This window comes from Gymnoscopelus braueri (genome assembly GCF_963280865.1).
Source record: "Gymnoscopelus braueri genome assembly, chromosome: 7".
NCBI classification, from domain to species: domain Eukaryota; kingdom Metazoa; phylum Chordata; class Actinopteri; order Myctophiformes; family Myctophidae; genus Gymnoscopelus; species Gymnoscopelus braueri.
The window spans coordinates 54,588,388-54,604,321 of NC_137608.1; the positions used below are offsets into that span (position 1 = coordinate 54,588,388).

Sequence of the window (15,934 nt, forward strand, 5' to 3'; positions counted from 1 at the left end):
TGATAGATGGTGTGTTCATGTGTTCAGTAACAGTGTGTTCAGGTGTTCAGTGACAGTGTGTTCAGGTGTTCAGTGATAGATGGTGTGTCCAGGTGTTCAGTGATAGATGGTGTGTTCAGGTGTTCAGTAACAGTGTGTTCAGGTGTTCAGTAACAGTGTGTTCAGGTGTTCAGTGATAGATGGTGTGTTCAGGTGTTCAGTGATAGATGGTGTGTTCAGGTGTTCAGTAACAGTGTGTTCAGGTGTTCAGTAACAGTGTGTTCAGGTGTTCAGTGATAGATGGTGTGTCCAGGTGTTCAGTGATAGATGGTGTGTTCATGTGTTCAGTAACAGTGTGTTCAGGTGTTCAGTAACAGTGTGTTCAGGTGTTCAGTGATAGATGGTGTGTTCAGGTGTTCAGTGATAGATGGTGTGTTCAGGTGTTCAGTAACAGTGTGTTCAGGTGTTCAGTGATAGATGGTGTGTTCAGGTGTTCAGTAACAGTGTGTTCAGGTGTTCAGTGATAGATGGTGTGTTCAGGTGTTCAATAACAGTGTGTTCAGGTGTTCAGTGATAGATGGTGTTCAGTAATGGTGTGTTCAGGTGTAACACAGACCATCTGTGGCTGGATGCTCTCAGCAGAATGAGTGATTCCGTCCAGACAGCGAGACACGATGGGCAGAACCTTCCTCTCCACCTCCGCTACGTTACGCATGGCTCCTCCCACTCTCTCTATCCTCCTCTCCTCCATGTCCTGGATGCGCTGTTCACACACACACACACACACACACACACACACACACACACACACACACACACACACACACACACACACACACACACACACACACACACACACACACACACACACACACACACACACACACACACACACACACACACACGTCGTTATTGATAACTGTGTCTGATAAATGACAAAACAGTAAATGGTTAAAGGACGACTTCACCCATTTTTTTACCTATCTTCATATAACTGCTTCTCACTAACGCTCACACTTGGTCTGTGTCTCAGAGGAGGGCTGTGGACAGTTCAAAAACCCGCCTACCAGTGACATCATCGATGGGAAATCCAAGCTCATAGATACTGACACAGACCGAGTAGATTTTTTTCCCCAGATTTTTCCATGAGCATTAGTGAGGACCAATTATATGAAAATGGGTGAAGTCGTCCTTTAACACATTGAGTGCTAATCGCGTAGATCTACGCAAACCTATTTAAAGCCGCCACGTGCCAATCGCGTAGATTTACGCGAACCGCCGGTTCGCGTTGATTTCACCCCAGGTGCACTTTCGGATTTTTTTTTATCCATTTCCGGTTCCGGTTTGACCACCGGAAACAGAATTATTTGGGATCCGGTTTTGCCGATCCCGTCGGCCCTCGTTCTAAGGACGAAACTGAAACTCAATTTTCTCCTTGTAGTTTTTTCTCCTCGCATATCACTGTTTAACGTAAACCGCTCTAACTACAACCATGGAGCTCCGTTTGACACGTGTTTTTTTCTGGTAGACGCGGGGAGATCTGGGCGATGTTTACAAACAGTGCAGAGCTCAATCTTAAGGATTTTAACAAGGTCTATGGCGACAAAAAAAAAAAAAAAAAAAAAAAAATGTTGGCACTGGTGAGTACATTATGAGATTAACCTCTGGCATGGAATGTGTTAAAGGTAACCCTAACATCATGTATTTTGTCAACAGTGTTGCTCAGCGATGACATGCGGTGACATGCCCCTAGCATGGGACCAGACCAATAAGCCAGTGCAAATAAAACAAAATGCGATTTGGGTCTGGCACCGCTCCGTTGTGAATCCATTTCCTGCTCCCGAAGTCTGGGGTGACCAATCAGGGACCAGTATTCAAATATGGGAGACTGTAATTGGTAGTTGGTTGTAGGTCTAACAAAACGTGTTCATAGAAGCACCAGACTCATATCCATGCAGTGATATAGTCTGGCCACGCCACGGCTAACATGCCCCCGCCAAACATCAGATTTGTCCCCCCCCCCCACCATGAGTTATTTAACTCTTTCACTGCCAAGAGTATTTTCATAAAGTACTCCCCCAGTGCCAGAAATTTGCGTTTTTTTTAATTTTGTAATTTTTCATTCAAATAAATGATCTGATTGGGTTTTTAAACCCATAATACAGTTCTACCAGTAGAGAGCAACAAATCGACACATTGATGACCTCGCTGGCTCACTCGCCCCCTCCCAAACAGGCTCACGTCATATCCGGTCATAACCGGATGTTGACATTTTTGACAATCGTTGATCGGGCTAAATTACGATGCGATACACGACTACGATGACTGATCGTCACCCAGACCAAAGAGAGTAGACGTGGACCTCTCCGTTAGTTTTTTATACCGTGTGAAAAACTGTGACTTTCCCTATTCTGGCCGAAAATGATCGCGGGAAAAAAATGAGGACCGGAAACGGAATCTGCGTCATGAAACCGGAGTCTGAAGGAGTCAGGAAGCGAAAGTGATCATGAAAAATATACAGAATAGCGCGACCACAGTCAAAAGTAAAAACTCGGGATTTCTCGTGCTGGCACTGAGGGTACTCTGGAAAAACTCGGGATATCTCGGGGCGTGGCACTGAGAGAGTTAAGAGTTATTTTGAATAATAAATAAATGAATAACACTTAAAAAATAGGCCCTTGTGTCCCCTCCCCAGGGTATAATCGGATGTGCACGCCTGGTCGTGAGCTTTGTAGATAGGATATTTTCCCTATAAAAACATGAACAACATAAAAACAACCAAAACCGCACCCGGCGGTTGATGCTTACCTGGAAGATCACTGGGATGAGGGTGTGGTAGTGCTGGTTCTGGTCCTGGTTGAACTGGTTTAAACTGGTCAGGTATTCTTGTTTGGACTCCTGAGCTGACTGCTGCTTCTGCTGAGCTGCATGACGGGCCTGTTTTATATAGAAACACCGTTTCATTGTTACATGTTTTTATACAGAAACACTGTTTCATTGTTACATGTTTTTATATAGAAACACCGTTTTATTGTTACATGTTTTTATATAGAAACACCGTTTTATTGTTACATGTTTTTATATAGAAACACTGTTTCATTGTTACATGTTTTTATACAGAAACACAGTTTTATTGTTACATGTTTTTATATAGAAACACTGTTTCATTGTTACATGTTTTTATACAGAAACACTGTTTCATTGTTACATGTTTTTATATAGAAACACTGTTTCATTGTTACATGTTTTTATATAGAAACACCGTTTTATTGTTACATGTTTTTATATAGAAACACTGTTTCATTGTTACATGTTTTTATATAGAAACACTGTTTCATTGTTACATGTTTTTATATAGAAACACTGTTTCATTGTTACATGTTTTTATATAGAAACACTGATTCATTGTTACATGTTTTTATATAGAAACACTGTTTCATTGTTACATGTTTTTATACAGAAACACCGTTTTATTGTTACATGTTTTTATATAGAGTCAATGTTTCATTGTTACATGTTTTTATATAGAAACACTGTTTCATTGTTACATGTTTTTATATAGAAACACTGTTTCATTGTTACATGTTTTTATATAGAAACACTGTTTCATTGTTACATGTTTTTATATAGAAACACTGTTTCATTGTAACATGTTTTATACAGAAACACTGTTTCATTGTTACATATTTTTATATAGAAACACCGTTTTATTGTTACATGTTTTTTATATAGACTCAATGTTTCATTGTTACATGTTTTTATATGGAAACACTGTTTCATTGTTACATGTTTTTATATAGAAACACTGTTTCATTGTTACATGTTTTTATATAGAAACACTGTTTCATTGTTACATGTTTTTATATAGAAACACTGTATGACTGCTGCTTCTACTGAGCTGCATGACGGGCCACAGTTCCATTATTACACGTTTTATACAGAAACGCTGTTTCAATGTGACACGTTTTATACAGAAACACAGGAGTACAACTACAATAACAAATAGACAATAAACATCAGCCTCCATCCATCGATCAATTAATCCATACATCCGTCCATCCACATCCATCCATCTTCAACCGCTTATCCGGAGCCGGGTCACGGGGGCAACAGTTTCATCAGAGAGCTCCAGACTTCCCTTTCCCAGAGCAACATTAACCACTTCCTCCTGGGGGATCCTGAGGCGTTCCAAGGCCAGTGTGGAGATATAATCCCCCCCCCCATCTGGTCCTTGGTCTGCCTAGAGGTCTCCTCCTCCCAGTGGGACGTGCAGCGAGGACCTCACTAGGGAGATGCTCGGGAGGCATCTAGATGCCTGAACCACCTTAACTGGCTCCTTTCCAAGTGAAGGAGCAGTGACTCTACTCCCAGTCTTGTACTTCTCACCCTTTCTGTCTCTAAGGGAGACGCCAGCTACCCGTCTGAGAGAACTCAGTGTGTGTGTGTGTGTGTGTGTGTGTATGTGTGTGTGTGTGTGTGTGTGTGTGTGTGTGTGTGTGTGTGTGTGTGTGTGTGTGTGTGTGTGTGTGTGTGTGTGTGTGTGTGTGTGTGTGTGTGTGTGTGTGTGTGTGTGTGTGTGTGTGTGTGTGTGTGTGTGAGTGAGTGAGTGTGTTGTACCTTCACTGAACAGCGCTGGCATGCGTGCAGAGATAGAGAGAGAGAGAAAGAGATAAGAAAACACAGGTAGTCTGAATTATGTTGTTATTCACACTATGCGTTTTTTGAGTGTAGGGGCACTTTGAACAGACAGACAGACAGACAGACAGACAGACAGACAGACAGACAGACAGACAGACAGACAGACAGACAGACAGACGGACAGACGGACAGACAGACCGACTTCTCTCCATCCATCTTGTTGTTCAGTTCGTTGTCTATGCGGTCAGAGTTCTGTTGGGCTCTCTCTGCTTCTTTACAGTCCCGTTCAAAACGACGTTTACTCTGGAGGACAATAATAAATACAGCTGTTTAAAGACATAGTTTACTCTGGAGGACAATAATAAATACAGCTGTTTAAAGGCATAGTTTACTCTGGAGGACAATAATAAATACAGCTGTTTAAAGGCATAGTTTACTCTGGAGGACAATAATAAATACAGCTGTTTAAAGGCATAGTTTACTCTGGAGGACAATAATAAATACAGCTGTTTAAAGACATAGTTTACTCTGGAGGACAATAATAAATACAGCTCTTTAAAGGCATAGTTTACTCTGGAGGACAATAATAAATACAGCTGTTTAAAGGCATAGTTTACTCTGGAGGACAATAATAAATACAGCTCTTTAAAAGGCATAGTTTACTCTGGAGGACACACAAAATAAATATATCCATTTAAAGGCATAGCGTGTAACGGTGTCCTGTGTCTACATAAAAAAAAACAATGAATATATACATATATTTTTTCCCCCGATTACTTCCCTCTATAGTAGCCTAGCCGTCATCATCCACTAGGTGGTGGTGTTTACCTACAGAAACACATTCTATCCTCTCACTGTATTGTGTTGTTTTGGTAGACAGGGAGGTTTTGGGGGGAAACCAAAACAAACAGTGAAAACAAAAACATCCCCATCTACCAAAACAAAACCGCGTCACACAAAAGCATCAAAAGTAGCAGATCTACAAGATCAAAACGCGTTTCGAGCTTGTAGGTCTGCTACTGTTGATGCTTTTGTGTGACTCTGTACTATGATCAAGTAGGGCAGTGGTGTCCAAACCTTTTTCGAAAGGGGGCAAATTAGAAAATATGAAAACACCCAAAGGGCCAGCTTGCACGCGCGAGTGTGGATTTTGGGCGTTTTGGGGCGTTTTATTGTTACTTTATTTCGGTTTTAGGGTTAAGCAAGAGCTAGAGAAGGTGCTGCGAAGGAGGAAAATGCAACTTTCACTTTTATAAATCAATATATTTTTTGGAAGGTGCAGGCGGGCCGTTCATAATACAATTTAGGAATGAAGCCAAGGGCCGTATAAGATTTGTCCTCGGGCCGCAAATGGCCCGCGGGCCGGACTTTGGACACCACTGAAGTAGGGCATTAATTTACGGAAAAACACAAAAAGACAGCGCTATAATAGAATGCATTTTTCCCCATGGTTGTTGTGGTATTCTTTTTTTGTTGTTATGTAAACACAGGGCAAAGTCACCTACTATGCCTTTAAATATGTACATACACTAGTAATAATAAAAAGAACCATTTAAAATAATAATAATAACATACGGATTCCAGTTGCTTCCAGGAGCTCTCAATGTGCTGCTGGGCCCGGCGGCCATCTTGGAAATGCTGTAACAAATACAAGAACACTCAATTAACCACTAGCGTTAATTAATTAACCACTTAAAACCCTCTAGACTCAGCCAATTGGACCCCGAGTTGTCTCTGTACTTTGGACCGCTTTGAGTCCCAACGACACCCCAAATATCTTCATTAAAAATAGCTGAACTTGTAGAACTGCTATTTTTGGCAAATGTGTCCCCCGCCACACCACTGGACAACAAGTACATTACCATATTGACAAAGCTGTTAAAATCGACTGGTTTGCCTTATCTCAATATAACAATACATTTAGTGATGTGGTTGAGAGAACTTATCTCCGACATGTACATGGATACTTGCTTCAGCTGTAAAATACTGAAATACCAACCACTTTGCACTCATGCCATCTCTGCATGTGGGTACAATGGAAAAACAATTGCTTTGTAATTTGGCAGCTTAGGGCGTGTCCATAAGATGTGTGTGTGATAAGGGCTACAAATGGTTGGACTGGCTAAAAGAAGGGCAAAACAATTAATGAAACATTGTTCTGTGTTTGCCATTATTGGCAGTCACTTTATATGGAAAAGACGTTAGACCATAACTGTATCTGCTTGTGTCTAGTGTATATAGACAACTGATCATTATCTTGTGTTGCATTGTTTTGACTCTGATAAATTATAATTTTGACACGATTTATAAAAAGTCTTCAGTCTTAAACTGAAAATTAAGAAATTAAAATGTGTTTGAGTGTGTTTAAAGGTAGGGTAAGTGATATTTTTTGGTTAAAACAAAAAGTATTTTGTTAAAAGGTTAAAATACTATATTCTGATAGTAATCATTGCTATAGAGTGTTTGTTCAGTAACAGATGTCTCCCTGTCTCTCCAGCTCTTTAATAAACAGAAAATACATTTTTCGGTAGGTGTCAAAATCTCAGCCAATCAGGAGAAAGTACCCATTTTTAAGCTTAATTTGTATAGTGTTCCAGTTAAAATTTTGTCTGCTCATTTCTTAGTGTCATCACTTCCAATTTCACTTGTTTAATCTATATCCTGATTGAGTTCTCTGTCCTGGTTGGATAAAATTGGAAATGAAACTACAAAAAAAAAAAAAAAAACTACAAAATACATTTTCTGTTTTATAAAGAGCTGGAGAGACATGGAGACTCTTTATATGGACAGGACACTCTATAGTAACGAGCTCTATCAGAACATAGACCCATTTTGCAATTATTTGAATAATTGCAAATCACTTACCCTACCTTTAAGTTAGAGTTCTCAAATTATGCCCGAACCTGACCCGACGTTTCCGGGCCTATCCCAAACTCTATGCTAATTAGTCGGGCCGGGCCGAGTCTCAGGTTCAGTGAAGAAAATAATAGAAAATTTAAAAAAATCTATTACCCCCAAAAAAGAAATTTCAACGGCCCCTAGCGGCCTGATGGTAAGGTCGACGGAGATGGCAGTGGATGTGTTGGATGCAGCTCAAAGTGAACTTTACTCAGGCATCTAGCTTGTCACCGGCCAACCTTCCTAGCCTGTGTTGTTAAAGAAAAACGGGCGACAATGGCCAAAACTCGAAAATCGTTCATCGAAAATCGGCCAAAGTGTTTTGGCCATTTTCTCTGGAATAGAAGGTCCAATCTGCTCAGTTCAAAGCTTGTTAGATACAAGACTTTGACGACATTAAGCACATAATGACACCTTTTCGGGTTTTCGGCCCTAAAAGTATGGTAATTGTTCGGGTGTGTGTGTGTGTGTGTGTGTGTGTGTGTGTGTGTGTGTGTGTGTGTGTGTGTGTGTGTGTGTGTGTGCGTGTGTCGTACCGATTTCCTCTCCGCCTTCAGGTCTTGCGTATATCGTGAGAGTTCAGTGACAACGTTTGTGTTCAGGCTTTCCGCTAGCGCCTCCCGCTGGCCAGAGTATTCACTGAGCTCTCTGAGAGTTAAGACGAACGCACGGCACCACGAGAACCTGCAACACACACACACACACACACACACACACACACACACACACACACACACACTCTAGATTAACGACATTAAAATCAACAAATGGTAAGGAGTAAAAGGATCACATTCAAAGCGTTCTATATGCTCTATGCACAGTAGCCATATTGGAAAGAAAATGGGCCTCTTCCTTACTTCCATCACAGGTGTTACCAATTTAGTGTAGCACAGTGGTTCTCAAACATTTTAATGTCAAGGAGCCCCATAACTCTGACAGTGTAAACATTACGGGTCCATTTGGTTCCATTTATACACTCTCAGACTCCCGTTTTTTTTTCTTCTTCACGCCGTTTGGTGCCTCCCCCCCCAGGTTGGTGCCCTGTGCTTCAGCACCTCAAGTCCGTTGGATAAGCCACCACTGTCAACACCCTGACTCTTTTTGACCAGAATGGAACAGAGCCTTCATTAGTATCATTGTAACAACCAGAATGGAACAGAGCCTTCATTAGTATCCTTGTAACAACCAGAATGGAACAGAGCCTTCATTAGTATCATTGTAACAACCAGAATGGAACAGAGCCTTCATTAGTATCATTGTAACAACCAGAATGGAACAGAGCCTTCATTAGTATCATTGTAACAACCAGAATGGAACAGAGCCTTCATTAGTATCATTGTAACAACCAGAATGGAACAGAGCCTTCATTAGTATCATTGTAACAACCAGAATGGAACAGAGCCTTCATTAGTATCATTGTAACAACCAGAATGGAACAGAGCCTTCATTAGTATCATTGTAACAACCAGAATGGAGCAGAGCCTTCATTAGTATCATTGTAACAACCAGAATGGAACAGAGCCTTCATTAGTATCATTGTAACAACCAGAATGGAACAGAGCCTTCATTGATGAAGCGTAGCGTTAGTTCATGCAGGACATGGAAGTCTTGCACGCCAAAGCTGTAACTAGCTGTCAGTCAGCTGACGTGAACATCAGCTTTCTATTCCCCATTCACAGCACTGCTGGTCATTACGTCACACACTCATACTCCAATCACAGCTCACGCATTAGCAAATAGGTTCCTTTAAATACGGTTCGAATTCTCTAGGTCTTTCTTGGATGCTGAACCAATGCATTTTGCTAGCTCCTCCTCCACCCTAGCCTCCACATTTTGATTAGAGTCTGGCATAGGCTCAAATACTTGTGATTATCATGTATATCTGCTAATTCAAACTAATATGTCAATGTACTGCTTAATGTTGACATTGTATCCCTATGGGGGATTTGCTTAAGCATTCCCTGCTTAGCAGGCTGAATATTCTCCCAAAAATAAAGAATAAAGCTTAACTGTATTCCATTTGTGGCAATAAATGGTTAAATCTACATTGACGTATCATTGGTAACACCTGTGAAGAAAGTAAGGAAGAGGCCCCAATCAGATATAGAAAGATCAGCCATCCTAATTGTAGCCACTAGAGGCGAAACAGTAAACAATGGTCTCCTAAGTGGGCGCCGGAGTCTGACGGCAAATCTCGCCAACGTCCTGTTGACCGGTGCTAGATCATGAGAGAGTGTGTTGTGTCGGACAGAGAATGGTCGATAGCAAAGTAGATTTTCTCCTGATTTGTCTCTCTTAAAAAAAGCCATTTTAGGGTCAAAATGTTCTGAATATCGTGCGTCTTGTGGACGATCGGCTCCAATATTTAGTTCAGTGACCATGGAGCTAAAGAATGGTTCAGAAGCTGTGTTCACGTTCACTTCTCCCGTTGGAAATAATTCCAACCTGCTCCAACCTGCTTCCGGTCTCCTAAAAAGGCGGCCGCCTACTTCAGTGGTTCTTAAAGTGGGGTCCGGGGACCCCCAGGGGTCCTTGAGGGAGTTCCAGAGGGTCCCCAGCTAAATGATGGATAGTTAGGAACCAAATGGACCCTTATGGGTCTGTAACGGGTCCATTTGGTTACATTTGTACACTCTCAGAGTTAAATCAACATAGATTTTACAACGTAAATTGGGGTCCCAGAGATAGAAATGCCATTAAATGGGGGTCCGTAGCCTCTAATGCATGTCAAACTGGGGGTCCTTGAAATTAAATGGTTGCATGAGCCTATTGGTCCACTATGGCTGCCGTGCATAGAGCCTATTGGTCCAGTTTGCCCTCCGGTCTGACCACACCTTCTTTACATGGTCCTTGAACAGGAAGAGGAAGTGACACTAACCTGTTTTCTTCTTCTTCTCTGGAGTTTTTCTTAGGCTGGTACTTCTTAGACAGATTCCTACAGAGAGAACACACACGAGCACGCACACACACGCGCACACACACACACACACACACACACACACACACACACACACACACACACACGTTTGCATTACTATACTTGTGAGGACATCAACATTCTAGGACAGAATATGAAAATAGCTGAACAATTGCCGACAAATAGCAGATCGACAAGCTCACAACACGCTGCGACGTGATGTGAGCTTCTAACGGGTCCATTTGAGACCCGTTGTTGCTGAACAAACACTCTAGCAATTATTACTATCAGAATATAGAGCTTTAACCTTCTAACAAAAAACGTTTTAGTTTTAACCCTGCAAGACCCACAGATGTGCAACATTTGTATTTTATTTAAAAAAAAAAGGGTATAAATAATTTGTTTTCCTCTTCTTTTTTCACCTAAACATCATCATTGGATCCTATTGTTTAGTTTTGCAATGCCATTGGCCAGGATATTTGCATATAAATACCCCCTGCTGAACAGCAGTTGGAGCATAGCATATATAAGTAAAACATAACGTTTAAAAAAGCATAAGGGAATAGCATAGTTAACAAGTTAATTCTGACAAGCAATAAAGAAATAAAGAAAAGAAACACATGTAAACAATCAAGCTAAAAGGAGACCAAAACAAAACAAAAAACGATGGTCTCGTTGCCCACATCGACAAACAAACAGATACAGACATACGCAGCATAATAATTATGGTGTTGATGATGTGACCTATAGGGGAAGGCTTTCCTGAACAGATGTGTTTTTTAGAAGTGATTTAAAAGATGTCAGAGAATTGGCTTTTCTGATTGCCAAGGGTAGGGCGTTCCATATCCTAGGTGCTTGGACAGCACTAGGCGTGTCGGTGGAGTCTTACAGTTTTCACAGTACATTTATACAGTTATACCCTGCAATTTACAATTTAGGCTCTGAAATTACATGTAATGGTCTCTTTTTGAGGACTCAGCCAGTATATATGAATTTGTATTTTGTTTGCGCTTTTTGTACAAGTTGGTTGGAAGTTGTTGACATCTACACGGACAGGGGAAGTTGTCTTACCCAGGGACACTATATCTGGGACACTTCCGTTGCCCCGCAGCACACAGCGCTGATGAAGGCTTGACATGTACATTGCTGTCCGCTCCGCAGCGTACCCATGCCTACTTATATACAGTATATAAATAAAAGTGCCTTACAGGACAGTTTCCGTGAGTGCTGGTGTTCTCTTTTAGAGATTTATTGTAAAGTAACTTTTCCAGACCGTGCACCCGGTAAGAGAGTTCGGTATCGTTGAAAGGAGTTGGAGTCGTGCTCGCACCCTTGATTTAAAGGTCTACAAATTAACCTGGCATCTGCCTAATATAACATGCTATCTAAATGACATTTTAGCCTTTGCATAAGCCTGCAAGGTGGTCAACGCTGGGGCCAGTGCTACGGGCTAGAAGGTGGAGTCTGAAGTCTTTACCTTTAACTCCAATGTTTTTCCAATTCTGGAATTCTGTATGTCTGCTATTTTTGAATAGCGCAAAGTATAAAATAATGGTTGAAGTGGTTACACCATAGAGTTAAAAATAATAGAGAGGGCACCGGAAATTCCCGGCCATCCACTTGCATTGAGTTGCTCACCCAGTGCATACTCCTAAATCACCCCTTCTTCCAGGTTGGGAAATGTGACGGGGCGGGGCCTATTTGGGGCTCTCCGCTTTTGCGACACGTCATGCGTCACGAAGGTGAAGCGTTTCGCGTCACCTCCATGGGTTAACTCTAATAAGCCTGCATGGAGACGCACAGTGATAAAAATGACTTTTGGTGTTTGGAGTGAAAACTTTCTGAAAACGTAGGCGCAAGCCCCGCCTTTTCATTTCCCTTTCCGCCTACGTCACTCGCTGTGTGAGAACCACGCCTCGCCTGGTCGAAACACCAAAGAAACATGGACGCCTGGCCCCACCTGGTCGAAACACCAAAGACACAAGGACTCCACCCCCGGTAGGGGCGGTGTCACATTCTAATTCAGCACAAAACCCTACTTACGCAACTGGTCTGGTGGTGTGCTTCGCTAAGCATTGGACTGCCGGTCCCAACCTCAAGTGATCGATTTCCACTGTCGGCACTCTTTTTTCCGACGACCGTGGACGATTAGTTTTTTTGTCGATAAAGTATAGTTTTGGACCGCAACGGAGGCGCAACATTCTCAAGCGAACTTGAACCACGAGAGGCACCAACCGAGCGAGCTAAAGAGAGCGAGTTGCCGCGCCGAACGTTGTTGACGTGCCTCGCAAACTGCCTCGCAAATCACCTGGAGTGCGTTAAGGACGGTGTAACTAGGGGTCAGGGTTAGGTGTAGGGGTCAGAGGTCAAAGGGTCATGTACAGTATAGTACCTGATCTGCTTGGCGTAGCTCAGCTCTATCTCGGCTCTCTCTTTGACAAACTTGGTGTATCTCTCCAGAAACTCGATGCCCCAGCTGGTGTGTCTCTCCAGGTTATCAAACTGGTCCTGGTGAGAAAAACACACACACACACTGAAGAAAAAAAACAACACACTAAAGGCCTTTGCAGAACAGGGTGCGATTAGTCAATCAGTTTTTACCGCATGTGAAAAGACGCACGAATCGAACTGGGTTCGATTGGAAAGAAAAACGCATCGCCGCATCGCATCGCCGCACGGTAAATTGGGAGCCGGTGTGCATGAGGTCATAGAGAACCATGTGTTCATTTAAACAATGATATTGTCCGTTTTTTCCGTGTGAAAAATCGCACCCTGTCTGCAAAGGCCTTCACACTCCCCAAAATGCATAATATGCATGACTACCTAACGTCAAACTTTTGACTTGAAAGGGGGGGTGGGGGGGTGGCCAAATGTAATTATTATTTAGTCACAAAGTTTGTTGATACTTTTCATTGGTTCAATGTTTATAAAACCCACAGAGACACTTAATGTTTTTTGTTGAAAAAAAGCCGATATAATAGCCGGATTCGGTGAGGCATTCTTTCATCGGGTGAAACAACACAGCTTTCACCATTGGAATTGCGACATTGCGACGCATTGTGAGCTTGTAGATCGGCTATTTTCAAATTTTCTGAAATGTATATATAGGGCTGAAGTGGTTAATGTATGATTTTTAATAATAATCAAAATCTACAAAGTATCTCTAAAGTTTTCAAATAATTGTAGTGATAATTGCCTCTGTATGTAGCGAGATGTAGCGAGTAGAAGTAAAAGTACTGACAATGGGACATACTCCGGCAAAGTAAAAAATACCTAAACATTTTACTTAAGTACAGTACTTGAGTAAATGTACTTAGTTACTTTACACCACTGCCATCCACCCATCCATTCATCCACCCATCCACCCATCCACCCATCCATGCAGTATGGTCCATGCACGGGGCCTGAGCAGCATCATTGCGCGGGCGCGTTGCTATGGCGGAGACGCGCGCCTGCAGCCGAGCCGGGGCCTTCGTCATCATCATTTCATTCATTCATCCATTAATGGATGAATGAATGAATGAAATGATGAATGAATGAATTCATAATTCATAATTCATCATCCATCCATCCATCCATGTGATGAACAAGGCTCCTTCCATCAGCAGCCCCGGTGCAGCGTGCAGGGCAGGCCGTTAGACCACGTTCCGTTCTGCTGCATATTCATGTGATGCTGAACGGTCACCGGAAGCCTCGCCCCAAAACACACTCGCCCCCCTTTGTTTTTTTTTCGCGGACCAGCGGTTCTTGTATTCCTGTCTTTGTTTTACAAAGAGAATAAGGTTAGAAATAAGTTTAGGGTTAGGCATAGTTTTACTGAGGTTACGTTTAGGAATAAGGTTAGGTTTAGGCATAGTTTTACTGAGGTTACGTTTAGGAATAAGGTTAGGTTTAGGCATAGTTTTACTGAGGTTACGTTTAGGAATAAGGTTAGGTTTAGGCATAGTTTTACTGAGGTTACGTTTAGGAATAAGGTTAGGTTTAGGCATAGTTTTACTGAGGTTACGTTTAGGAATAAGGTTAGGTTTAGACATAGTTTTACTGAGGTTACGTTTAGGAATAAGGTTAGGCTTAGGCATAGTTTTACTGAGGTTACGTTTAGGAATAAGGTTAGGTTTAGGCATAGTTTTACTGGCGTTACGTTTAGGAATAAGGTTATAGGTTTAGACATAGTTTTACTGAGGTTCAGGTTAGGAATAAGGTTAGGTTTAGACATAGTTTTACTGAGGTTACGTTTAGGAATAAGGTTAGGTTTAGACATAGTTTTACTGAGGTTACGTTTAGGAATAAGGTTAGGTTTAGACATAGTTTTACTGAGGTTACGTTTAGGAATAAGGTTAGGTTTAGACATAGTTTTACTGAGGTTATGTTTAGGAATAAGGTTAGGTTTAGACATAGTTTTACTGAGGTGACATTTAGGAATAAGGTTAGGTTTAGACATAGTTTTACTGAGGTTACATTTAGGAATACCAGGTGAATATACCGCCAGATTTACCCCGGGGGGGCGACTGTGTTTTGGGGCGAGCGTTTTTTTTGTATTCCTCCTGACGGCATGATGCAGGCCTCACAGCTTCAGCAGCAGAGGAGCAGCAGCTCAACGGCAGAGAGAGACCACCTCATTAAACCCGCATTAGACAGACAGACCAGTAATGAACCAGACAACCCAGTTCTCTACAATAACAACCATACCCCCCCCCCCACACCACCCCAGAACCCCCTCAGTCTGACCGAGCCTAGTAATAAGCCTATATAAATAATGGCGTGTGGAGCCGTTATTTCTAACGGCTTATTTCTAAGGCTCGGTCAGCCTGTACTGTATAACGTTAATAAAGGCAGTATATCGTCTCTCCTCCTATAATACAAGGTATTAATAATAAGGTATTAATGATAATAATAAGGGTTATATTATTGATGATAAATATGGTTTAATAAAGACCACCTACCCAGAGCTCGGTTCCCCAGCTGCAGCTCATCGTTCCGGTCCGTCTCAGGGTCCCTCGGCCCTCAGGCTGCTGCATGCTGACGGTTCTGACCGAACCCACCGAACCGAACAGAACCGAACCTCACGATGCCATCACCATGCTCCACACCACTACACAACACAAACACAAACACAACACACCACCACACACACACACCAGCCGGCCGCAGGCACACAAAACAACACACCACCACCGCTACAGTCTCTCTCTCTCTCTCTCTCTCTCTCTCTCTCTCTGTCTGTCTGTTGGCTGTTCTACATGCGACGTGCACGCGCCCACCCGCCCGTTGAGAGACAAGAGAGAATGCAGCCGCGGCCGCGCGCTTCGCTCAGAGCGTACGTACCGCGCGGTGGTGCGTGCGTGCGCGCGCAGCGTCATCGTCAGCAGCAGACTCAGTCAGGCGCGGATCCACAAGGTCTTTGTGGGGCAGTAGGCCCCGCCCCCCTTCTCCTCCTCCCGCCCCCCCCCTCCTCCTCCCTGCAGGGGGAATGACCTGAAATAATAATAATAGGCAGACAAC

At 42.5% G+C, this 15,934-nt stretch overlaps 1 protein-coding gene across 1 annotated transcript in view; it reads right to left on the reverse strand.

The window, feature by feature from the left end:
* The window catches only part of LOC308088123 (formin-binding protein 1-like), a gene marked incomplete at its 3' end in the record, with an annotated part of 35,913 nt that extends 20,408 nt beyond the window's left edge, over positions 1 to 15,505 (reverse strand). The window contains exons 1-9 of the mRNA XM_080432489.1: positions 15,376 to 15,505; positions 12,825 to 12,940; positions 10,394 to 10,450; positions 8,052 to 8,199; positions 6,193 to 6,255; positions 4,816 to 4,920; positions 4,597 to 4,611; positions 2,788 to 2,916; positions 596 to 742 (exon numbers count right to left, since the gene is read on the reverse strand). Of these exons, the coding sequence (XP_080288615.1) occupies positions 596 to 742; positions 2,788 to 2,916; positions 4,597 to 4,611; positions 4,816 to 4,920; positions 6,193 to 6,255; positions 8,052 to 8,199; positions 10,394 to 10,450; positions 12,825 to 12,940; positions 15,376 to 15,450 (855 nt within the window). The 5' untranslated portion in view covers positions 15,451 to 15,505. The remainder of the gene's footprint in view (positions 1 to 595; positions 743 to 2,787; positions 2,917 to 4,596; positions 4,612 to 4,815; positions 4,921 to 6,192; positions 6,256 to 8,051; positions 8,200 to 10,393; positions 10,451 to 12,824; positions 12,941 to 15,375) is intronic.
* Positions 15,506 to 15,934: the final 429 nt, after the last annotated feature.